At 41.7% G+C, this 25,354-nt stretch overlaps 1 protein-coding gene across 5 annotated transcripts in view; it reads right to left on the bottom strand.

The window, feature by feature from the left end:
* The window catches only part of GPM6B (glycoprotein M6B), a gene marked incomplete at its 5' end in the record, with an annotated part of 152,084 nt that overhangs the window by 18,395 nt on the left and 108,335 nt on the right, over positions 1 to 25,354 (bottom strand). For 2 of the 5 annotated variants that reach the window (XM_080910987.1, XM_080910988.1), the window contains one exon: positions 16,931 to 17,050. The exons of the other annotated variants lie outside the window; for them this stretch is intronic. In XM_080910987.1, the coding sequence (XP_080767113.1) occupies positions 16,931 to 17,050 (120 nt within the window). The remainder of the gene's footprint in view (positions 1 to 16,930; positions 17,051 to 25,354) is intronic. 5 annotated transcript variants of the gene reach the window in all.

A 25,354-nucleotide genomic window follows, 5' to 3' on the forward strand; every position in this document is an offset into this window, starting at 1 on the left:
TGCTATTTGGTCAAGTAGACACTAGCACATGTGGCTACTGAAATTTAAGTTATTTAAGATGAAGTAGACAAAACAATTCATTTCCTCAGTATCACTGTCCACACATGATGGGTAACCACAGGAGCTAGTGGCTGTCATGACAGATGTTGTACATAAACAATGTGCCATTATCACAAAACTCAGACTTACCATTTATTTGCTTGTGTGTAATATGAACTGGGTTCTAACTGAACCCAATGAAATCACCTTGGTTATCATTCATGAGACACTTTTGAAGACCTACTCGGTGACTGTCAAACACTGTGCTTAGCACCAGGGACGCACATCTGAAACAAGATACTTCCACCTTCAAGATCAGTCTGATGCTGCATCAGAGAGTAGGCTTCACTCAGGCACATCCACCCTTTTAACACTGCAACACAACACTGTCTTTTACAAAGCTCACACCCAAGAACGGCACAATTGAATCATCACAAACTACATCACTAACTAAATGTTAAAAAAAATGTTTTAAGAACCTTTATTATTTTGTGTTAAACCACATTCATAGCTATCCAATGGTGCATGTGGCCTGCAGACTATGGGTTAGGAATACCTAGTATCACGATGAAGGTCAGGATCCAGACCGTCAAAGGACCAGTAGAGGAAATCAGAAAACAAGGAGAGAGGGAGTGCCAGAAGGGAATGTAATCCAGGCTGGAGATGGGGCAGGAAGGCTTTTTGCAAAAAGGCGTAGCAAGCAATGCCTCACTGATGTGATGACCATGATATATAACCTGATAAAGTGCTCCTTCATTTCAGGATATTTTGGGTGCATATGTATTTTTAACAACCCATGTCTTTTCTTGTTGTTTGGAGTTAGGGTTAAGTGTTACAGTATAGCACATTCATTCATCCCCTAACAATGTAACACATCCTTCCAAATCCATAGTGGCTGCTTTGAAAGGCTCTTTTATCCAGAGGGTTGGAGTATTCTGCTTCTTTTCAAAGGAACTATCACAGCTGCTCCCAGGCTCAAAAACACAAGTGGGGTTAAAAGAACAATGCCATACAGTTCCAAATTCAACACTGCATCAAGGCTAATGTTTCTCTCCAATTTCTCACTCTTACAGATGCTGTATCCTGTGTGCTGTGGACCTAGTCTGGTAACAGCAGGGGAAAACAGGGATTCAGGGACTTGAGGGAAATCACAACCACATCAGTGAAGGCCAATCTTGACCAACATACATTTTTAGCAGTTGGCTTCATTTGTGGCTGGGAACCATGACTCCCCTAAAACTGAAACCACACAGTGGTGGTCATCTTTGTTAAGTGCACACGTGTGCGCATGTGCACACACATACACTCACACACACAGAGAGAGTTCTAACAGACCTTGAAACAATATGATTAGAAGCTTGTGATATGTAATATAGAAAAAAAACTGATTAGGAAATACTACTACTAAGTGGACTTAAAGCTTAGTAGCTTTACTAGGCAGTTATCTAAAGAACCAAAATTCTATGTGTGGTGACTATTTAGATACCTACAAATGGACTGCTGTCTTTCATATCTATGTCACTGTAGACACTCATCTAAGCTCTACTTTGAGACCAACTGCCCTGATACAAGTTCCTTACTAGTCCAGTTCCAACTGCTTTCTTCTACAAGTCACATTCCAGTAGAATGAAGTCTCTACAAAAAACACTTCTTACTTTTGGCTAGGATGGAAGGGGAGCAAAGACCAAATTTAACTTCCTGCCTGAAACAAACTAACAAACAAAAACTGGAAAGATTGCATGAAACAATATACATGTAAAGATAATACTGGTTATGAAGAACTATCCTTGGCTAATGATAATATTACTAAATCATAGTGAAAAAGCAGCCATGACAAATACAGAAGCAGATGCTCATAGCCAACCATTGAACTGAGGACGGGGGTCCCTAGTGGAGGAGTTAGAGAAAGGATTGAAGGAGCTGAAGGGGTTTACAACTCCATAAGAACAGCAATACAAACAACCAGAGCTCCCAGGGACTAAATCACTATCCAAAGAGTAGTATTGGATGAACCCATGGCTCCAGCTGCACATGTAGCAGAGGATGGCCTTGTTGGGCATCAATGGGAGGAGAAGCCAAGGCCGGATGCCCCAGTGTAGGGGAATGTCAGGCTGGGGAGGTGGGAGGGGGTAGGTGGTTGGAGCATGAACACCCTCATAGAAGGGAGGGGAGATGGGATAAAAGATATGGAGGGGAATCCAGGAAAGGGGATAACATTTGAAATGTAAATAAAGTATATCCAATAAAGGGAAATAGAGTGATTAAAAAAAAGCAGTCACGAAAGCATGGTTTGGACCTTACTCAAGCTAAAGATTCCATTTTCCTTAACCATTATTACCTGTCTTGGGGTCTTTTGGAAGATAGTCTTATTTATTAGAGCTGCTGTGAGGCAGGATGATGGGCCAAGGCAAGGATGGCCAGACAGTCTATTCCTTCCAAAGAGTAGCCAGTGTGTACTGAGTGCCTTTCATGTCCTGTGCTAGGTACTGGGGACCCAACGATGAGCTAAGATATGTATGATCTATATATACTCTGTTGATGTTTGCAGCTTACGGAAGGCGAGGGGAAGATTTTAAACTCAAAAATGTGAAGAGAATGAACAGTGGGGCAACTCAGGTTTCAGGAGGTGACCGGGGGAGATGGCTTAAGCTTAAATCCAAGATTGAATGAGTTAGACAAAGGGAGTAAAGGAGGGGGAAGGAGAGTGACCCAGGCAGTGAGAACAACTTGACTGGAAACCCCGTGGCGGGAGAGAACAGGGTCCATTCAAAGCTCACCTGAAGCATGGAAGAAGCCAGGGACAGTTCAGTGTGACTGTGGCGTGGTGAAACAGGAAGGTGCTTGGATCATGCCATGTAGGCTTTATCCAGTCACTTTTCCAATTCTGGACTATGACACACATTCCTCTTGACTGTGGTGGTGTGTGCCTTTGATTGTAGCACTTGGAAGGCAGAGGCAGGTGGATCTCTGTGAGTTCAAGGCCAGCCTTGTCTTCAAAGTGAGTTCTAGTCAGAGATTACACACTGAGATCTTGTATCAGCCCCGCCAACACCCCATCCCAACAAGAAAAAGATTGTACTGATTGACTGACTGATTAGAATTTCCCTGATTGTGGAGAGATGGAATGTTGCAGGTCCTGAGTCAAATAATCTTGCTCTACTTTTAACCCTCTTAACATAAAGACAATCATTGTCAACCTGTATGTTTGACAGAGCACTCATCTTTATGACTCAGTAGGGAGATCTTTTTGGAACATACAAATAGACCCTAGCTTTTACCAGCCCAAAGGACTAAGAATGACATCTGATAGAGAATAAGTAGGTGTATGTATTTCTTCTGTCACTCTAAGGAACATAATGAAAACTATTGCCATGTTGGAACATGTTGCTTAGGGGTCTGAATTTGTTTTCCCAGGACATGGTCACTCATATTGGGCTCTAGAATGAACTATCAGTTTGAAGTAACAATTGGTTTTCTGTGTCAGAAAATGCATCCTTAAACTCATGCCATCAGACATTTTAATGTGTGGGAACAGAGAGGGCTCATGAAAGGAGACACATGGGTTTACAGTTCAGCAAAGTTAAACGTGAAGCCAACAGCGTCTACTGGGCAGCAACAAAAACTTCTAGGGGTCAAGAAGAGCTATGAGCTGGGCCTGGAGGTGGACATCCCTAATTCCAGCACTCAGGAGGCTGAAATAAGAGGAGGGTGAGTTCAAAGCCAGGTCAGGCTGCCCTCTGTTTCCATTTGATTTTAGCCAAAATGCTAGGAAGGGATATAAGATTAGAGGGAAGAGGGGAGAAATCAGCTGTTATTTGGAAGTTGGCTTGCACAGGGTGGTTCCTGGGGGAAGCAGCTGCAACTTTTCGAAGTAGGGAGTTTTTGAGATACACCACTGTGCAGTCTCTTGGGCACAGTCTCTACCAACCACCTGAGTGGGTACCTGCATCACAGCAAGCACACTCTTCCCAGAGTGATATGCACAGGTTGGAGAAACCATGCTAGCTAGGAGTCCCATCTTCCCAGGTTCAAATGTGGCATCCTGAGTCCATGTGCAATGCCCTTAAAATGGAGGTCCCCCCTTAAAAATGAAGGTCCTCTAAGATTCAGCCACAACATTCTAGCTACTTGCAAAGCAAGTGGCTAGTTTTTGGGGCTACAAGGAAGGAAATATAAGAACCAAACCAAAATGTTCTAAGTTGATCAGCTGTCTTGAAAGGCTGCAACTATAGCACTTTCTCAGAGACAAGGAAGTGCTGATAACCTCAACACTTCTCACGATTAAGATACCATTTGCCCCAAGTATGGGTGGGGGCTGAGGAAACAGATATGGGGCCAGTGAAGAAAGTTGATTTATATGCATTGATTTATATGCATTCCTCATCTCCCCAAGGTGCTAGGAGTGTATGTAGTGGCAAAGGAAGTGAGTCTCCCATTCAGGGTAGCTCTAGTGTAGGGAGTCCCAGGCAAGTGATGTGTTTAAGGATGGGGTGGTGCTTCATATCAACAGAGCATCGGGCTGCTAAAAGCCAATGCTTGTTAAGGAAAGAGTAACACTTTGCTTCAATGCACTTGTAAACTCACAGACTTGAGTTTTCCCAAGCTTCAAGCCAGCAACCATAATATTGGTTACCACAAACCAGGGGAACAAGGAAAGTACTTTCCTCCCTCTTCTCCCCCCCCCTTTCTTATTACTGTGATCTTAAATCAAATTAAAAATTAATCAACGCCAGGGTTTCAAACATAGTTTACTAGTAATTCTCAATCTCTCTCACCAAACTCCCAAACTTCTTTTGAGCTAATATTTTAAGCCTTCATTTAGCTGGTCTCTGTGTAAAGATAGTTTTAGGTTTGAGTCACACAAAAGCTCCAGTGTGTATTAGCCTAAGACAGTTTAAATATAAACCACATAGTAGGGAATAAAAAGTACACATCAATGCCTATAACTGTCAATGGCCATTTTGTCCCCAGCATCCCTAGAACCTTTTGTGCAGAACAACAGAATAAAACACCTTTTGTCCTCAGGCTTGGGGATGGCCGTTGCCATGGCTGTGAGTTCATAATGGCCAAGTGATTTGCCCAAGTCATCCATGATCTTGGCTGCAGATTTAATGCTGGCTCAGAAGGAGGGCTAGCAGGAACAAGGGCTCAGATTCTTCCCCAGGGAATGAATGTCACACAAATGCATACACTATACTCCCCTCTACCCAGGGCATGTCTTACCCCTTTATCAAGCCCCAAAATTAAAAAGGGAGTTTTTGCAATGCTCAGAGTATTATCTACAGGGAAATGGAAGCAGCTTGAATCCCACTTAAGAGAAGCCAAAGTAAACAACAGTACACAGAAGCCCTCCGGAGATGCTAAGTAGCATTCTCAAGAAGGAATGATTGTGCCCCGTGGTGACCTCTGGCAAAGTTTATTGATAGTTTTGGTTGTCATGGCTGGGGTAAGGGATGTTACTAGCATCTAGTGGGTACAGACCAGGGATGTTGTAAATATCCTACAGTGTGCACGACAGCTTCTCATAACAAAGACTTACTACAAATGTCAATATAGTTCACAGTTCTTGAGGAGAATTTCTGAGATGCATAAACAAAAAAATCAAATACTGTTTAGGCTAGTGGTCTTCAACCAAGTGCCATCTGGCTCCTCAGGAGACACTGGACAATGTCTGGAGATAGTTTAGGCTCAATAATGCTTAGATGATGGTGCTAAAGAAGTACCTTAGCATTTGATGCTAAGGAGGTTACAGTGTTCAACCCTGGTCTTAGAATTTGACTTTGTCACCAGGTAAGTTTTTTTTTTAAAGGATTATGCCTCTGTGTGTGTCTCTGTGTGGATATGTGAACTCTGGAGACCAGAGACATTGAGTTTCCAGAGCTGGAGTAAGAGGTACTTGAAGGCTGCCTGATGTGTGTGCTTAGGACCTGGACTAGGATCCTTTGTAAGATTAGTATATGTTCTTAATTATAGAGCCATTTCTTCAGCCTCCCAATTCTATTCTTTAAAGAAATGCTTAAAATAACATCGACTTACAAAACATGCTAGAACAGAAGGTCTTTATCACGTTTTAAATACCTAAAAATTCTGATATCAAAACTCCGCTGACTTGGATCAATTAGATTGAAATTTTAAGTTGATTAGTGGTAGTCTTTGGAAACTAGAGAGGTTGTTGTTTAGGCCTGTAACCTTTCCTGGTGAATTCAATGGAGGCTCAAATTGGAAAACCAAGGATACAGAATACAGGTCAACACATTGGTCCTTGGAGGCAAATCTGGCTTGCTCTCCATATAGTTATGAACAAAAAGTTTTTCCCCCTACAAGTTCAATGCCAACTTGGGCTATCCTTTATTCTGTGTTCAGACCACCCTTAAATGAAGCCAATCTTGTCTAAATGGAGCAGGTGGAGGGAGGCTTAAAGAATACTTTGTGGCATATGGAAAGTATATGAAATTCGAACTTGTGTATATCTGTAAATAAAGCTTTATTAGCACATGGCCACCCACATTCATTTCTGTTATCATCTAGGAACATAGGCAAGTTCCTAAGGCAGAAGAGTAGCTGTCCACAGAAAATTACATCATGTCCTTTATAGGAAAAGCCTTCAGAGCTCCACTGGAGAACTGTGCCTCATGTACTTGACCATGCAGAACTCTGTCTAGGGGCTAGAGAGCTCAGCCAGGAAAGTGCTTGCTGCTCACCCATGAGAACCAGAGTTCAATCCTCCAAACCCACGTAAAATTACGAGGTGAGGTTTTGTAATTTTAGTGCTAAGGAGGTAGAGATAGATCCCTGGGACTTGCTGACTAGCCAGTAGAGCCTAATAGGAGAGCTTCAGGCTGAATTAAAAAGGGAACGGCAGCTGAGATTATCCTCTGGCCTCTACAAGTGTGTGTGTGTATGTGTGTGCCTGTGCATGCATGTATACATACGTGCACGCCTCTCAGTCTGTTTAAATTCATGGAGAGGACCAAGCTGCTGCTTTTTCTTACCAGCTCCCAGAAGATTCTGTAGTGCAAGCAAGTCTGCCAGGCCTTCTCTAAGCCAGGGAGGTAGAAGGGAGGGTTTTGAAAGGAGATTGGTTTAGCCCCAGGAGACTGAAAAGTCCCTTCGGGAAGCCTGTTGCTCTAACAGCACTAAGGCATTATTTACTTTTGCCACTGTACTGACATTTTCACAATCAAAGTGCTGGTGCTGTAGCACAGGGAAGGGGCTCGAAAGTGCAGTGAGCGCATTCTTCAGCCCGCATTCTTCGGCCCTAAGCGCTGAAGCAAGAGAAAGAACTGCAGAGCTGGCTTCATGGCAAAGCATCCTCAGTACAAAGGGAACATCCACCCGTCTGCAATGCCACGTATATTAATATATGGGATATTAATCACATCACGTCCCTGACACTACATCATTGAATACCCCATGTCATGAGAGCGGAGGAAATGCAGAACACATCGGCAGATGGCCATCGCCTTCCGCAAAGCTCTGCTTCCGTTGTGTGGCAAGCCCACCTAGCACCTTTTCTCATGGAACACTACTTTTTTTTTTTTCTAGAAAGTAACTCTGACAGGCTATAGTTACTCAGACATAGCCATTTAGAAAAAAAATCTGTCATGAACTAAGTGAACAGCTTGTCATTTCAAAAAAAAAAAAAAAAAAAAAAAAAAAAAAAACTGATGACATCTGTTGCCAGTGAATTTGGGGAAACTTGCACCTGCCACGGTGACACTGACAGCTTCCCTGGCTCTCATGCCTTCTTGATGAAGTCTTGGTAGTGACATAAAGACATGGGACTTTATGCAGCTTAGTAAAATGTGTCAGTATTGGGAATTCAGACATAGGTCCCCACCCACTGCTAGTGTTTTCCAAATAGTCAGTGTGTAACTTTACAAAATCATTTCTGAATGTAAGAGCCAATCAACACCCAGGTTACAGCAACAGGTTTTAATAGCGCAGAGTACCAAAAAACCATCAGCTGGTTTCAGATTCTACATTGCCAACAGCCTTGAAGAGACCACTACTTGGGGCAGCTTAGTTGGTAAAGTGCTTGCTGCTAAGCTTGATGACCTGAGTTCATCCCTGGTCCCCACATGGTGGAAGGAGAGAAGCAACTTCTGTGAGTTGTCCTCTGACTACCACCCCCAAAGTATAATAGAATATCTTTTCAAAAAATGAAACTACTACTTGCTGAATCTTGCCATTAGCAGAAAAGATTTTTTTTTTTTATTTTACAATTAGTTTTAAAGGCCACTAAAAATCTCCTCCAACCTCATAGATGGAATTTTCTTTATATATCTCAACTAAAGTAGGACAAGTCAAGAATACAGAGGCAGAGGCCGAATCCCGATGCCTCATATTAAGCACCATATTATAAAGATTTTAAAAAATAAAAAATGGTATTTAATCTTCTCACTAAAGTATTGTTTTGATTTGGAAAGTATTTATCTTTTAAAAGATGCTATTTAGGCTAATACAAGATGGGTTTATTCTTATTTTAATATGTAAGTTGAACTGGGGATATAGCTAAATGGTAGAACAATGGCCTAACATATTCAAGGTAGTCTCTTGGGTTTCATTCTGCTACCAAAAGTTTAGTATTAATTATAATTTCTTATATGAAGTATTTATATATAACCAATATTGTTGTGTGGGGCCACTAATTTTACAAGTATAAAGAGACCTAACATCCCAGTGTCTGAGAATTACCAATTTCGAGCACTATAAGGTACTATGAAGTCAGTTTATGGCAGGAAGGCTTCCTTTAAAGAGCTAAACAGACACATGGTAATTCATCTTCTAGTCCTTTTGGCTCTCTTATAGACCCAGACATGAATGTTCACCATGTAATGCTGAGGCTATTTCTATGTCATATAAGGAATCATTTCTCAGTAGACCCCTTTAAAAGCTTGTTCTAAAACCTGCTTAACACAGAACTTCCAGTTCTGTGGCATACCATGAAAATCTTAAAACAGATTAATTGCCAGCATTTGTAAAATATGTGATCCATGGAAGCCAGGTGACCATATAAAAGTTAAGACACTTACGTGGCTGGGAATAAACAAATTCAAATAGACATTTGTTAGCCCTTTCTTTTGATTCCTATAGGACTGACTGCCTTTGGACTTCCTAAAGATCACATTTAAACACTTTGCCTAGTCAAATAGGGAAACGGGGGATTGCAGAAACTGACCCTGAGTAGAGAAAACTAGCTCCAAGTCCAACTAATACTGATTTTCAGAGCAGGAAGATCTTTGGAAAGTGAGTCTGGGGTCTACCAACATTTAGCACTCTTGACCATTTGGAAGTCAGTATCTTTGCTTTCCTGGATCCATTCATTTGACTCTTGATTTGCTGCTATGTGTGACACACTGTGCTAGGGCTTGCAGGTGTTCCCTTACCAATACTGATCCTTGTAGGGGGTGGGGAGGGGGCAACATACAAGTATATAACTTTTAGAATAAGAAGAGACAGCATAGGGAGATGGGGAGTGAGGTAGGACAGATGACCTTGGTTAGTGTGAGATACAGCCAAAAAGGTCTGTGGATAGACTGAGTGTAGACAAATAGACCTTGGAGAGCACACTTGTTCCCATGACAGGCATCGGGGAAAGAATGCTGAATTAACATGGTGTGGAGGCCAAGGCTTAGCTGAGTTTCTCAAGGACACCAGTGTAGAGTTAGGAGAAGTTGGGAAAGAAAAGCAGGTGGGCCCTCCTTCAACCGTAGGAGGCAGTCAAGCCATCTTGAGCCTCTGTGCTTCATTTGCAAGCAGGAGAGGGGGTAGGTTTATGTGCAGGGAGTGACATGATTGGGGATGTGCCTATGTGATTCATCTGGCACTGGTGTGTAGGCTGGAACTGAGTGGGCGCAAGCTACAGTCTTTAGCTGTAGGCGGAGGCAGAACCAGTCTTTCTGAGTTTTATTCAAAGGGGACAGGGCGTCTTCAAGGGAAGCAGGAAGGATAAAAATCAGACAAAGCCACAGAGCTATTAAGCAATCAGTGACACATGCCAGTTTTAAAAAAACGAATAAGAAAGGGCAAGAGAACTTATGTGAAGCCATCTGCATAAGGCCATTCTAGAAAAAAACAGAAATTCAGAGAGAAGGAAAAGCCAAGGTTGTTTTGGGAAGGGAGCAACAAAGAAGGGACTAAAGAGGACATGGTGATCCCCGGGCATGACAGACAAAGCATCATACTTGGTACACAAGGAAGCCAAGACTTAAACCTTTGAAATCAATGCAGGGTGATCGCTAATCCTGACTGTCAACTTCACAAAATCTAAAACCTAGGAGGCAAACCTTTGGGCATGTCTGTGAGATAGCTGAGGTAGAGCTGAGGTAGGCAGGCCTACCCTATGTGTGTGTGGCACCATCCCGTGGCCTAAGGTTCTGAACTGAATATAAGAGAGGAAGTGTGCAGTATCTGTTTTCAACTTTATCTGATCCTTGACTGTGGATGCAATGTGACCAGCTGCTTCATAACTGTAATTTTGCTAGTTATGAAGCATAATGCAAATATCTGTGTTTGCCAGTGGTCTTAAGTGACCCTCATGAGTGATCCTCAAACGGTTGCAATGCACAGGTTTCAAACCACTTGTTACACCTGTAAGGCTCAGGGCACCATGACGCTCTACACCATGGGTCTCTAGCATCCTAATGCCGTGACACTTTAAATACACACAGTTCTTCATGTTGTGCTGACCCACTAACCATAAAGTTATTTCCATTGCACCTCACAACTATAATTTGGCTGCTGTTATGAATCATAATGTAAATATGGGTGTTTTCCGATGGTCATAATTGACCATCGTGAAAGGGTCATTCTACTCCCAAAGGGGTCAACACCCACAGGTTGAGAATCACTCACTGGTCCACACCTACAAACCATGAGCCCAAATAAACCTTTCCATTCTTAAGCTGCACTTATCAGGTATTTTGTTGCATTGATGCTCCTTCCACCTCAAAACAAGGTGGTTTACAGGAAAGTTAACATAGGTCATCTGTAAGTGAATGGGCGTGGCTGGTTTGCATAAAATCTGATTAAAGCACAATGGGTGGTATCACAAATACCTGTAGGAATTTCTACTAATCACCTGCAGGAAACAACCACAAAACACAGGAATGTAAAAGGGTTTTAGCTCTTGTTTCTCCTTCTGAGAGACATTTCATCTTTCATCGGGAAAACACTGTGCAAGTTTATAGATGAAGTCCAAGCATGACTTCAGAGAAAGGCTCAACCTATCTAACTGGCTTTTAGTATCAGCTTGTCACAGACACAGACACTGGCTCTGCATACGGCTTTGTTTGGAAGTGAACAGGGATGACCAAAAGGGCACAACCTGAAGAGGTGGGACCATACAAGCTGCCAATGTCTTCTTGCCTGCCAGGCCAAGGTATGTCCACTTACCTCTAAGAGGGCCAAAAGATGCCAAGGCAAAATTAAGTAGTCATTGCTGAAAATAATGCAAAGAAGAGATCAGACCTCATTAATTTCAAGACTGAGAATCACTAATTCTTGAATAATCCAAGCCTTGTTCCTAAACATTGTTGTTACTGGCAAACAGCTTCAGATCAGCATCCAGGGCTGATGGATTCTTTCCTCCTCCCCACTTTCTTTGCTTGCCCACTGTGAGCTGAGGAGCATATACAAGAGCAAGAGGCCAAGTAAGCTGCTGCCATGGGTAGTCGTCTGGGCCACTGGGACACAAAGCTGCGCTACTCATGTACTGGCAGAAGAGCAACCCCAAATTGGAATGTTTGTAAACAAACCAGAATTGTTTTCTGGATATATAAGATAGCTGATTATCATATTTTGCTAAGTAAGCTGTGAAATAGTTACTCTACAGTAGACTAGATTTTATAAAAATAAAAAAAAGAAAGAACCCAGGAATTCTAAGACTTAACAATATAAATCTGAACTATAGTGTGCTCCCAGTGTATTTACCTTTCTGGAATCAGAAAATCCCAAGTGGATGGAAGGATACTGTAGACTGAAAGCTTCCCCAACTTGAACTCTACATACTCAGAATGCTGCTGCTGAATGTAGACTCTTGTGATCAGAGTGGCAAGGGCTATCAGAACCTACATGACATGACTATCCCTCTAATGATGGAGAACCCGCACCACAGGCCCCGTGTTCCTGGTACATGTCCAAATCGTAAGGAGGGGATTTCTCTCTTGAGATAAATTTCAAGTGTGTGAAGATATGACCCTAAAGCATAGTGGCCATACATCCTTAAGTTTTGAAAGAGAGACTGTAAGGAACAGTAGCACTTGGGAAGCAGAAGAAGGTGGAGCTCTAAGAGTTTCAGGCCAGTCTATTCTCCATAGTAAGTTCCAGAACACCCAAGGGTACATGGTAAGACCCTGTCTCAAAAGAACATAAAAGGAAACAAAACTAAACTGTAACAGCTCTTGGAAGGAGGAAGCAGGATGACCAGAAGTTCAAGGTCATCCTCATCTACATAGAGAGTTCAGGTTCAGACTGGGCTACATGAGAACCTGTCTGGGGTGTGAGGGTATGCGATGACCAGAGTAAACGTCAAGTCTTCCAGTGAAAAGAAACTTATGTGTTTTGGAGGGAATCAAGGAAAAAAAGACACCGAACCAACCTTGACCCTTCTGGTGAGGGACAGTGAAGTTGGGGTAAGGTGGTCTCTGATACTGACTGGTAAGAGAGGCAGTTTTCTTTGACAAAGACTTCCTGGTCAGCCAGCATCAACACCTTCTGGGCCACCGTGGAAAGAAACTGAGAACTATATTGGGAGAGAGAGGGGGAAGATATACAAGCCATACGGAATTCTCTATTTTTTCCCACCACACCATCTGGTTTAAAATCTAAGTACAGGATAGCAACTGTGTTGATTTTAGAGTGGAAAAAAATACCTGGGGAGACAATGACGTGGCCAGGTCAGCTCTCCCTCTGTGATCAAATCTACCATCGTTTACAGTGTGTGCTGGGTTGGTGTAAAATTGTTCCAGATACAAATGGGACTTCAGACATACATTTGGTGCTGGAGAGACCAAGGACTGAGGTGAATTCATATAAAAGTTCAAACAATATGTCCATATAAAACTTTCCAGAATCTCAGTAGATCCTTCTTTAAAATTTGAAGCTCAAATCGAGTACAAGGGCTTTCTTCTTCCCAGGCAAGAACCCGATAGTTCCCAGAATTCTTTCCTTGTAACCTCACCAGCAACTCAGGTACTATAGGCAGCCTGGACCTTCCATTACACCTAGAATTTCAAAACCCCTGAAATTTAAGTTTTAAATTGGGGCAGGGAGGACAGAAAGGACTCACATTCTTTGGTGCTATACCTTGAGCTGAATGGCCAGTGCAATGAGGTTTCCCAGAACAGAGCTGGGCTCGTAAGAAAGGTGAGTGTGCGCTGTTGGGCAGACCTTGTTGATAGGCTGCATCACCTTCAAAAACCCGTGTTCCTCGGGGCTCCCAAACAAATTGCTTTTAGGAAAGTCTGTGAAGCATTACTGGTTTTGTTTGTGTTGTTGTTTGCGTTTTCTTCTCAGGCACAACTGCAGCTTCAAATGTCCCTCATTCTGAGGCTCGGCTGTCGGATGCAAAGTATCCACATCTTACTCCAATGCTTTTCTATGAAACTGCTTAATGCCTGGAGACATCCCCTGGAGCCACAGACAGACTTGTGTTTTCTTCTAGGAAGATGACAGTGTTAATTCTTTACCACACATCTTAGTGCCTGGGGTCCAAAAATGACTCAAAGCTCTTTCTAGTTTTCTAACTGCACTGGTATCATTAATTTCTATTATATTTATTTATGTACTTATAATTGTATATTTATTACACACACATGCACACACACATAAACACACACACCATGGTTGGAGGATCTCCTTCCAGCATTTGGGTCCTAGGTATTGAACTTAGGTTATCATGCTTGGTAGCAAATGCATTTACCCACTGAGAAATCTTGCCAACCCCAACATTTATTCTTTTTTAATTAAATATTTATTTATTTATTAAATATAAGTATACTGTAGCTGTCTTCAGACATACCAGAAGAGGGTATCAGATCTTATTACAGATGGTTGTGAGCCACCATGTGGTTGCTGAGAATTGAACTCAGGACCTCTGGAAGAGCAGTCAGTGTTCTTAACCACTGAGCCATGTCTCCAGCCCCCCAACATTTATTCTTAATATAAACAGTATCCTGTCTCAAAAGTGGCAGTTTCTGATTCCTAGCCAGTAACAATACTCTCTTCCTCTTTCTGCCTTGGATTATGTATATATTTAATGGGATGATGATGATGATGGTATATGTGTGCGTGTGTTAAACAACCAAAAATGACTTTCAGGTAGAACTTACAAATGAGAAAATTTCTTTTTAAATGTACATTCTTACTATGTTTCACTAGCTCAAGTTATATTCCAATTTATGGGAATCATCCTGGTTCTGCCTCCCAAATACTGGGGTTATGGGTGTGAGTCCCACTGTGCCAGGATCTCATCTACTCTAAATGTTACAATCCAACAATCCAATGGCTTTGAATTAATCTAGAGTTGTGTAATCATCCCCAGAATCTAACTTTAGAACGGTTTCATCACCGCAAGAGATCCTTGGTTCTCATCTGTAGTCAATCTCTGCTTGATGCTTCCCTGAGCCTCTGGCAACCAACTCTCTAAGGATTGTCTCCAAGGAGTCACCAGTTCTAGAAACTCAACACAAATGGGGTCTTACAGCTCTTGTGCTCCTATGTCTGGCTTCTTTTACACAGCTTCCCACCTTTAATGTATATCTATGCCACAGTATGTAATGGCACCTCATTCTGTTTCACTGTTGAACAGGAATTCATTGTATGGCTGTACCACAGGGAATGGCAATAGCAATTTTTAAACCACGATCCCACCCCTCACCACCACATGCTTTGAAGGCTCTATGCTAAAGCGTGCTCAATCCATTCTTGCTTACCTTATTTGCATACACAGAACAAGCAGCTATGGGAGAGGGCAGTAGCTCTGTTGGGAGAAGCTTGCCTAGCATACTTGAGGTTCTGGGTTTAATCCCCAGCACCACAGAGACTGAATCTGGTGATATACACCTGTAATTTCAGATGTTCACAGACAACCTGGGATACATGACTTTGTCAAGAAGAGTTGAGAACCACCACCACCACCACCCGCAGCAGCAGCAGCAGCAGCAGCAGCAAATAGCAGATCTGCAAGGACCCTAGCAGGTCTGTCAAACATGGTGCTAGCAAGATTTGTGCTTTCCCCTTTTCTTTCCATGAAAACCATGGATCATACACTTAAAGCTAACCATCAAGGTCTATTTCTTTATTTGGACACTTTATTGTGCCAGATTTGTTTCTGAGGATGACTACCAAAGTCTAACAATCAAAAGCCTCCTTTAGTTCACCTAACAACATGCCCAATCAAAATCTACCACCTACCACTGCATCCTAGCCCATTCTAACACAAATCTCTCCTTTTTGTCTTCTTAAAAATTACATCAGGATCCCTCTTTGTTTGGGCATGGTTTATGCCACGTCTGGAGTCTGGGAGGTAGCCCAGAGTGTGTAGGGCTTTCTTCACTATCAGCCCTATGTAGAATAATGGAGTACACGACCCAAGACACAGAACTAAATCCAAGTCAGATTTCATGGTAATTAACCTCATGGTTCTATTTCAGGTCTTAAAGGAAAAAGAGTAGATCTGCCATTCAACAGGATATTTTCTACTGTATATCTAGTGTTATTCACCATATTGATTTTTTTGTTCTTTTTAGAGGTGTGTGTGTGTGTGTGTGTGTGTGTGTGTGTGTGTGTGTGTGTGCATGTACATATGGAGACTAAAGGTTAATGCTGGGCATCTTCCTCTATTGATACCCCCTTTTGAGACGGGGCCTTTTACTTAATCTAGAACTCATCAATTGTCTATGAGCTCCAATGATCCGCCTGTCTCTCTGCCACTTATGCTGGAGTTACAGATAAACACTGTCATCTGCTTCTACATGGGCACTGAGGGTTTGAACTCTAGTCTTCACGCTTGTGAAACAAGCATCTTTTCCACTGAGACACTCCCCAGCCCCTACCACTGCCGTTTCTGGTTGATCCCTGAACAACTACACAACTCAGTTGGGAGAAATGGCAAAATGAGACCAATGTTTTAAGCTTACTGTTGAGTTTATTTGACAATCTTATGCTGAGCTAAGTGAGCAGAACATTAAGACACATTTGAGGCTGGGCAGTGGGGAGATACATACTGCTTAGCATCTTCTCCATCTCAAATCTGCCAAATGACTCATACATATATTTTGCTCAGACCTAGGCCCTTAATGGTCACAGAGATGAGTGTTCTTCACAAGCAAGGAAAATGGAAACTGGACTCAAAGGACCTACCTGCCCAATACATAGCTATGTGATCATAATTTTACAGGCATTGCTTTCTTGAAGGCATAGGTTGATACTAAAGGAGGGTGGTACAGCGCTGTACCATTGAAGAGATATGTAGACATACTCAATACTTTCAGCGGCGAGGCTCCTTAAAATCTCTGATCCAGTCCTGGGCCCTGTGGTGGATATTTACGTACCCCCTCCCCCATTACTGATTTAGACATCTGAAAGTCTGTGGTTAACCCAAGGGCATAGCTCACTGCACACTGTTCACTTTGATACAAAGAAGTGGGTTAAGGAAAGAAAGGGAAGGGGGGGAAGAAGGTGGAGAAAGATGGGGTGGAATGGAAAGGGGGAGGAAGAAATGGAAATGATTAAAAATTATGAAAGGGCCAGTTCTACCCACACCCACGTCAACAAATGAATGCATCAAGCAAAACATAAAACATCACCAAACTAAAAGAGCCATTATCAATACCATTCAAGATAACAGTCAAGTGGCTTGTGGGATTCACCCCACGGCGGTATTTACCTGGACTGCTCAAGGGGCCAGCCCTGTCCCCCAGGGTTGGCACAGGACGGTACTGATGATTCTTTGAGCCTGGGTACATCCAGTGGTACCTGCCAATTTCCATTTCAGCTCTGCTGTTCACTGCCAATTTCAGTGGCAAAGAGTCAGTGTCTATCTCAGCAAAGAGTCTATAATCAGCATTTCTATGTATTCTCTTACCGTGTAGTAAAGGAGAACGGGGAGCTAAAAAAATATGCCATCAAAATGCGACCCTTCAGTACCAAGCTATCAATTCAACATGATAAATTTCAGAATCATTTGGACTCTTGTCCTCCATTTTTGAATTTGAGTTTATACAAATTACCAACATATTTTTTTTTCGTTTCTATTTTCTGTATTATCTCATACTCTAAAATGTTCATTTGGGGGTGGTACTATTCATGATTAAAATGTGGCCTCGCATAATGTGCTTCTTTTGGTTTGTTCCCTTTTCAGAGACCTGTAATTATTGCCTGCTGCACAAGCAAAGGTGAGCAGAGCGACTAACTTTCTGTCATGTGCCCAGTTTCCATTCTAGAACTCTGGTAAATTATTCTGTGGCCTGTTGAGTTCAGAATGATTGCTCCCATCTTCCCATGGACACCTGACATGGTCTTGGTCATTTCATATTCAAATCCGGACATTATATGGTCTTGAATATTCGGAATTGAATCCCATTTCAGTAAACTTTCTGTGTGTCATAGAGAAGAAACTGCTTACTCAAATGGCAACAAATGGCCTCCCCCGGACTCAGGTCACTATCTGGTAATAGATTTCTCACCTCTTAGGGGATTGGAGAAGCAACAATACTTTTCAATTTGATTGGCACAGTATATAGGCGTCCAGTAACTCTTAATGGAATTCTAACCCTGAGGTTCTTAAAAAGTTAAAAAACGTCACTATGGGCCACCCATGCCTATAAATTTCATAAAATGAAGGAAGCAGTGATGTACTTACTCTATGGCACTACAAAAACTTAAGCATTAAAAAAATACCTTTGGCATTGATATGGGTAATGATTCCATCAGAAGATGAGGCTCTAATTTTCCACGTGGCACCTCAAGTCATTGAAGACCAGATAAATAACCACACTGTGGAGCTAGGAAATGCCCATCCTCACCAGGTACACCGTGAACCTTAACCCACCTTAAATACCCCACTTCCAATTGTCAGTCTCTGAAAGCCCTCATGACATTTGTGACTGGGACATGCTGGGTAGTAGTGTTTTAGTGAAGACCCTTTCTGGCTTCAAGGTCAGATAAAAATGTCTTAATTCAGAGGAAAAAGAAGAGCTCTCTCTCTCTCTCTCTCTCTCTCTCTCTCTCTCTCTCTCTCTCTCTCTCTCTCTCTCCCTCTCCCTCTCCCTCTCCCTCTCCCTCTCCCTCTCCCTCTCTCTTTCTCTCTGTGTGCACGCTACTGTGATGAAGAGATTGTGTAGCAAATGTAAGACCCTGGGTTAAATTTCTCACATCAAAAACTTTAAGTAAATAAGGGTAAATAAAAGCTCTCAAGTGAAAACAGAAGTGTACCATGAAGCTATTCTTACTGCTTCTGTTTGGGTGGCCAATAAGGATGATAACTCTTATTCAGGGAGTGCTTACAGTGTGCTAGCCTTAGTGTCGTGTGCACAATCTCTGCTGTCCCACTAGTAAAACCACTCTGGGAAATTATCCTTCAGTCGTGATGACAGAAGACTAGAATTCAAGAAGAGACCCATCACTTGCCAAGCCTGGAGGTGAAGTCTGGCGATGCAGCTGGAAAAAGCAGCCTCCAGAGGGCACACTTTCAAAAGCTGAGCATCATCTTCACTGGGGCTTAGAGGAATAAGTACCATCTTCTCTTTTCTCAAATTGTTACAGTCAGTAAGAGCTGTTCTAAAGTCCCTGTTGAAGTGAGCAGTACTTCTGAGGTTTCTAAAGAAATGGTCCTGGTCCCCTGTTAATTCAGGGTTTATAAAACATAACTCTGCCTCCCTTGGAATGAGTTGTTTGCCTTCTGATTTTCAGGGCAAAGGTTATATATATAGCTAAACGGTAAAGTACTTGCCTATCATGTATGGGTCCCTGGTACCACTCAAACCAAATCAAAAACAAATAAACAAAAAATCATTATATTAAAAAAAAACCCACATTCTCTTAGACAAAGGTTATGCTACATTCCCTGGCAGAAAGAAACCCAGGCAGTCTGGTGCAAGGAACCAGTCAAGTCACCTCACAGTATATGCTGTTCTTCTTTTGGTAAAGCTGACTGTGAGCCCTTCATATTAATCCCTCAAGTAAAAAGATTTTAAGCAGTTCAATCTCTTGTGATATGATTTTTTTTCTTTTCTTTCCTTTTTGTGAGGATAGGGAGGGTGTTTTCGAAGGAACCTCATGTGTAATATGCATGTGCTATACCACTACCACTAATAGGTGCTCAATAAATTGCTGTATCGAGTATTTTGTTGAAAGCAAAGGACCATACTAGGGCCTTATGGACTCCCACCACACTGCCTTTCCTCTTAGTGAAGTCTGAATGGAGCACTGCCACGTTTACATATAACACACTGGCTTCAGTTCAGAAGGTCTATTTATGCCCTGTCCTTATCTCCTTACGTGGATGGGAATGTCTGCAGATATCTGGGCAGTCAGATAGTGGCCACTGATTAAAGACAATGGAATTGCACAAATTACCCAAGTATATATATATTTTTAAATATTTCTTTTTTTTCTTCCTCTCCATGTGTATGTGTATGTGTGTGCACATGTGTGTGCCTGAGTGTATGTTTATGCACCATATCCAAGTTAGAGTCCACAGATATCAGAAGAGATCACAATGTGGGTACTGGGAACCAAACCTTGGTCTTCTTTAAGAGCAGCAAGTGCTCATAAGCACTGTGCCGTCTTTCTGGGCTGCTAACTGTGACCCTTTTCTCAGAGTAAAATACGGTAGCTATGCCTTCTCAAAATGCTTCCCAGAATGTGAAACTCTGATGAGACCAGCAGATCTGGAGATGAGACCAGACAACGACATGGCTCTTCTCCAGTCCTTTGGCCTTTCTCCAGCAGTAAATCTTTAGGTATGAGGGAAAAAGAGAGAGAAAGATAATTACTTCTATGCTGTACTTTTGAGCCAAACTTAAACAGAGACATTAAACACAGAGTTATCTACAGCATGTAGAGCATCAGACTACACACTTTAATCCTAAGGACAGGATCCAGACACGTAAAAGGGGATAAACACCTTGCTAATTCTGAGCGTGGGCAAGGATGAGGAAATGGTCTATTCCTTACACAGCAGACAACATGCTCTCCCTCTGTGATGACAGAAGCAAAGTGGCTGTGGTGGCTCATGGAGACACATACAACTGTGAGTGGTCATCACCCAAAAGGGACATGACCTAAATAATGGGAATTGGGAGGAAAAAGGAAAAGAATACCTTGGCTTCCTTCCACATCCCTCATTTCCTGTGATAATATGATGTGGGGACAAGTGGCTGGAACGCTCTTCAGTGTTCAATAATTATTACTCAGAACAACCACATAATAAATATGGCTGGCAAAAGGATGACATTCACTGAACAAGGTCTTTCAAAGCTGTGTTTGTCATAGTCTATCAGTACCCATTAGCTAAAATGTGAAGGGAGAGACTTAAGGTTCCAACAGAGTACAGGACAGGCCTGCAGACCTTCTTCTCATTTGGTAAATAAAATCTGACTGGAACACCATCACAGCCCCTTGTGCACATACATGTGTGGCCGTTTCTTCATGCTAGGATGGTAGATGTGTGTAGGCACAGCAGAGATCAGTGGCTGGGAGAGTAAAACATGTTCCACCTGGCCATTTATAGGAAAAGTGCATTGTGCCCTGGTATCAAGCGCTAGGTGGGGCTTTGTATACAAGGTGGTTAATGGAATTAATAAAATCACCCTGTAAAACAAGGCATTCTTTTATTTTCACTCATTCACTCTCTGAAGAAAAGTATCTTGGATCTGGCTGAAGAGCAAAAGTCTCTGTCCTTGCTATTGTTTATTTGCCATCAACCTGCATAATTTGGATAAAACCCATATGATGATACTACTTCTAATGATGGCTGAATGGCATCCCTTCTCAAAATGGAGGAAGGGGGAGGACATTTCAAAGGAGCATATTATTAAATGAAGAAGTGACTGACACATGGCAGGTTACAAAGCACACTTGTAAAAAGTGGAACCTCCCTGTCTCAAAAGCCAGTGTGTGTCCCATTCCTCTGCCATCCTGCGGCCACCCCTTTTGCCTAGCCAATTAGCTTGTGTGTCTGTGTGTTTGGTCTAAAGGGGGCCAAAAAGGAAAGGGTGTCTTTGGAATAATCCAACTCATCAGCTGTCCCAGTGAAAGGGAGCAGACATCATGCAGATGCTGGATGTCCACCGAAGCAGCAGGGCGAAGAAACGGTGTCACTAAGGAAGATCTCTCACCCCCAGCTGACCCTGTATTTCCAAGGACCAGAAAAACACAGGCTTACAACTTGCTGCCACAGTGGAGGCTGATGCTCAATTTCGAAGAAGACAAGTCTGATTTTTCAGAAAAGGGTTCCTCCGTTTTTTTTTTTTTTTTTTTTTTTTTTTTTTTTTTTTTTTTTTTAATGTCTAATAACATGGCCAGGTTGTAACAGTGTGTTTGTTCATAGAACTGACAACAGAAACGGAACAGCTAGACCAACTTGCTCAGATCATTCTTCACATTTAAATTTTCTTAAAAAAAAAAAAAACAAAAAAAAAAAACAACTCCTCTCCCCCAACCATGACAGGATGCCATGTGGTACCTACCACATATGTCCCCCACCATCTGGCCATCCACTTTTTGTTACAGCCTATTCCCCAGACACTGTCACTTCAGATGCTCTTACAAAGAATAACTGCATCTAAAACTTTCCTTGTGTCACCTTCATATAAGCAGCTTAGTAAATGCCAGCAAGAGCGCCATGGATCCTTCAGAATATTGGAACATGCTACATGTTCCAGAGAAGTGCTTTTTCCCCTCCTAAACAAGCACCGATTCAAATTCATCTCGAATTCCGACTTTGTCCTCCAATTTATTTTCAGTCAACATTATTTCCAATTTACCACATTTCTCTCTTCCAACATGGCTAGAAACTTAATTTGATACTTGGATCCTGGAATGGATTTCAGCAATGATTTACAGGAACTGAACTCGCCTGCTTATGATTATTCTAGTAGATTCCAATTTCCTACATGTAATAAAAATAATTTCCATCACAGATTCTGTTGCTCCCCCCATAACAGAGCTTTAGAGTTATTAGGGGTTCAATTGTCATCTAGCCCACGATGACATACTGCCAGCAATTCCAGACGCATCTGTTTTCACAAGTGACACTAAGTGATACTCCACAGAAACAAATGGAAACCCAGCTTTCCATCTTTTCATTAGCAGAGCCATCATCCACTTCCTTTAATTGCCTTATTCATTTTCTTTGATAATTCCATCTCTGCTGAATCTGTTTACTCAGTTCTGCCACTTTCATTCTACGCTCCCATTTAAAAAAAAAAAAAACTGTTACTTGTAATAATTTTGCATTTTCTATACTCATCTGAGAAAACCCACTGGCTTTCCAAAAATATTCAAAAACAAACAAACAAACAAACAAACAAAAACAAACCTAACCACCACCACCTAAACACCCAAGCTCTGTGTATCCCTGAACACTTTGTGTGAATTCTGGTTGCTCAGCAGCATTCCGGGGTAAGTCTATGAGAGCACTGCAAAGCCACAAACACTTTCCGTTTTGTTAAGATTTGGATCATTTTTTTTGTCTGAAATAAGAACAAAGCAATTCTGATTGAGTTTCTAAAGGAACAGACCTCTTGGTGGCAGCTAGTGAATTGCAATAGCTCACTTGTGTTGCCCTATGTAAACTCCCTCTGGGAACAAACACTAACCAGAAAAGCTGGGGTCAATTTATAAATCTTAGTTTAATTTGCATTCTTTATAGACACTGTAATAACTATCCAAAGTTATTCATTCACAAGCTGTTGGGTGCTAGCCACTGAGCATCAATACCCCTAATTAACAGGCAGGCATTGCCTCTGCCATCGACAACTGAAAACCAGTGGGAATACATGCATACAAACCTCTGTGAAGCAACAAAAATGGAGAGGATTACATTTAGGAACTAAAACATCTTGGAAGAGGAGGAAGGAAAGGAAGAGGACGAGGGGAAGGAGGAGGAGGAGGAGGAGAAGGAAGAGGAGAAAGAGGAGGGGAAGAAAGAAGAGGAGGAAACGAAGGTAGAAGAGGAGGATGAGGGGCAGGAGAAGGAAGAGGAAACAGAGGAGGATGGGGAGGTAGAAGAGGAGGAGGAGGGGGAGGGGAAGGAAGAGGAGAAAGAGGAGGAGGGGGAGAGGAAGAGGAAGAAGGGAAGGAAGAGGAGGAGAGTCTTTAAGTTCCAGAATCACACAATTCATTTTATAAATAATAATGTTAAATTTGTAAATGTTAATGATGATGAACTAACACTTAGCATTACATCTGAAGGAATACAGAAGTGATGGTTACTGTTTTAGGGCAACGGGCCAGTGAACTAGGGAATGACAAAGATACTTGTAGGAGTTTGAACTTTGTGCAGCTAGAATATGAACTTGGTCATCCAAATCAAGATGCATACATACATCACCTTCCAGAATGCTTTGGGTGGGTGGGTGGGGTGTCCACACAGCAATCACAGTCCTTGCTGCAGACTTGAGAGTAAATTTTCTGGCCCAGATTCTTATCAAAGCATGTATCATTCATGTGACCTTAGCTTAGTAGCCTGTCCTTTTAAATTACTTGACAACTAGTGTGTATGAATCCTGGTCATCTTTAAAGTTCCTCTAAAAATTGTATTTGCTTCTAATTTTGCTTCTGTAATAATAGCTAGCTACTTTTTGTATACTGGAGTTACAGAGGCAACCTGTAGACCAGCCATTAAATGTGTAAATAATGCAAAATAACAGCAGTCTCTGAGACCAAACAGGAATAAGCTACACAATTGTGTAGGAAAAATTGTATGCCTTTTGTTTTTGAGAGAAAACCAAAATGTACATTTCTGCAGACCTACATGGTCTTGCAGAAGTCACAGTGGTTTTCTCTGCTACAGGCAAACACGACATTAATAAAAAAAAGCATGTATAAAGCAAAAATCATCCATTTTAGGAGAAAAAAATGCTATAATCTGTGGTAAGTGGCTTCCAGGATACTAGTATATTATCAGACATGCAATCAACTTAATACTAATTGTGACGGAAATAGAACTTGATAAATATTCCCTAGAGTCTCTCCTATTGCAATTTGACCATTCACACAGATTAGAAAAAAAAAAGATGAGAAAAAAAACCACATGCAAGAAAAGACAAAGTGTCTTTTGTTAGGGGCGAGGTAGACTTTGTATAGGTATTGAACTAAAGTGCCAACTTTCGAATTAAATTGCTATGTACTTGTCCTGAATTGTCTGTTTAGAAGAGGTTAAATGGCGAATCTGTGGATTGTATCATGCTTCTATAAAACACATTTTAAAAACGAAATTGGTCCGTTTAGGATGGACTGTTAATACAGGCAGAAAAAATTCTCTATAAAAATATGCAGCCTTTACCTGAATGTGCTGTCAAGTTTGAACTACACATTAGACATATTTTTCATATTTAAAATGTTTGACGGCAGCAATTTCATATGGCTAAATCCATACATTAATAAAGAAAGTGTGGCTGAAGGGTTACTATTATTTAGTGACTGCCATTGCATGTAAAAGTCATGAGAAAGAACCTTAGCATGACTTAAAAAAAACGGAACCAGTGCAGTTATAAAACATGTTGGTGCATTTTATGATGGTTTCTATCTTAGAGTGAAGAGATCAATTACAGCGCAGCTAGACGCTGTTAACCTAACACTAGCTGAGCTGTTTCTATGGGGTACCAAACTTAACCTCAGAGGCATAGCGTCTCTTTTCTGCCATTTTCTTGGTGCAATAACGATAATTCCCCCAAAATCTAAATATCAAAATTGTGACATGGTCTGAGACTTCCTTTAAGGATGGATCTCTTGGACGGATTTTTTTTTTTTCTTCCCCAAATCATTTAAGTCTTAATTAGCAAAAGATCTCTTCAATTCTATCGGTGCTGGGGGACAAAGCTGATGTCCCTTTCAAGCTCCCATTATAAATGATTATTACATATCATAGTCGAACACATGTAAAGAACAATCATGTTAGAATAAGAAAAATAGAGAATGTCTAAATCACTCCAGAATTATAGGAATCAAAGCATATTTAGCATGCATGTTCGTCTAGTCCTTCTTTAGCTTTTAGTACAGAACACCGCGTCTCCTAATCCCTGAACATACATGCAGAACACAGGACTTAAGTTATGATCATTTTAGTCAAAAAAGAGAGACGGTA

The sequence above is a fragment of the Micromys minutus genome (genome assembly GCF_963924665.1).
Source record: "Micromys minutus genome assembly, chromosome: X".
In the NCBI taxonomy this organism is placed as follows: Eukaryota; Metazoa; Chordata; class Mammalia; order Rodentia; family Muridae; genus Micromys; species Micromys minutus.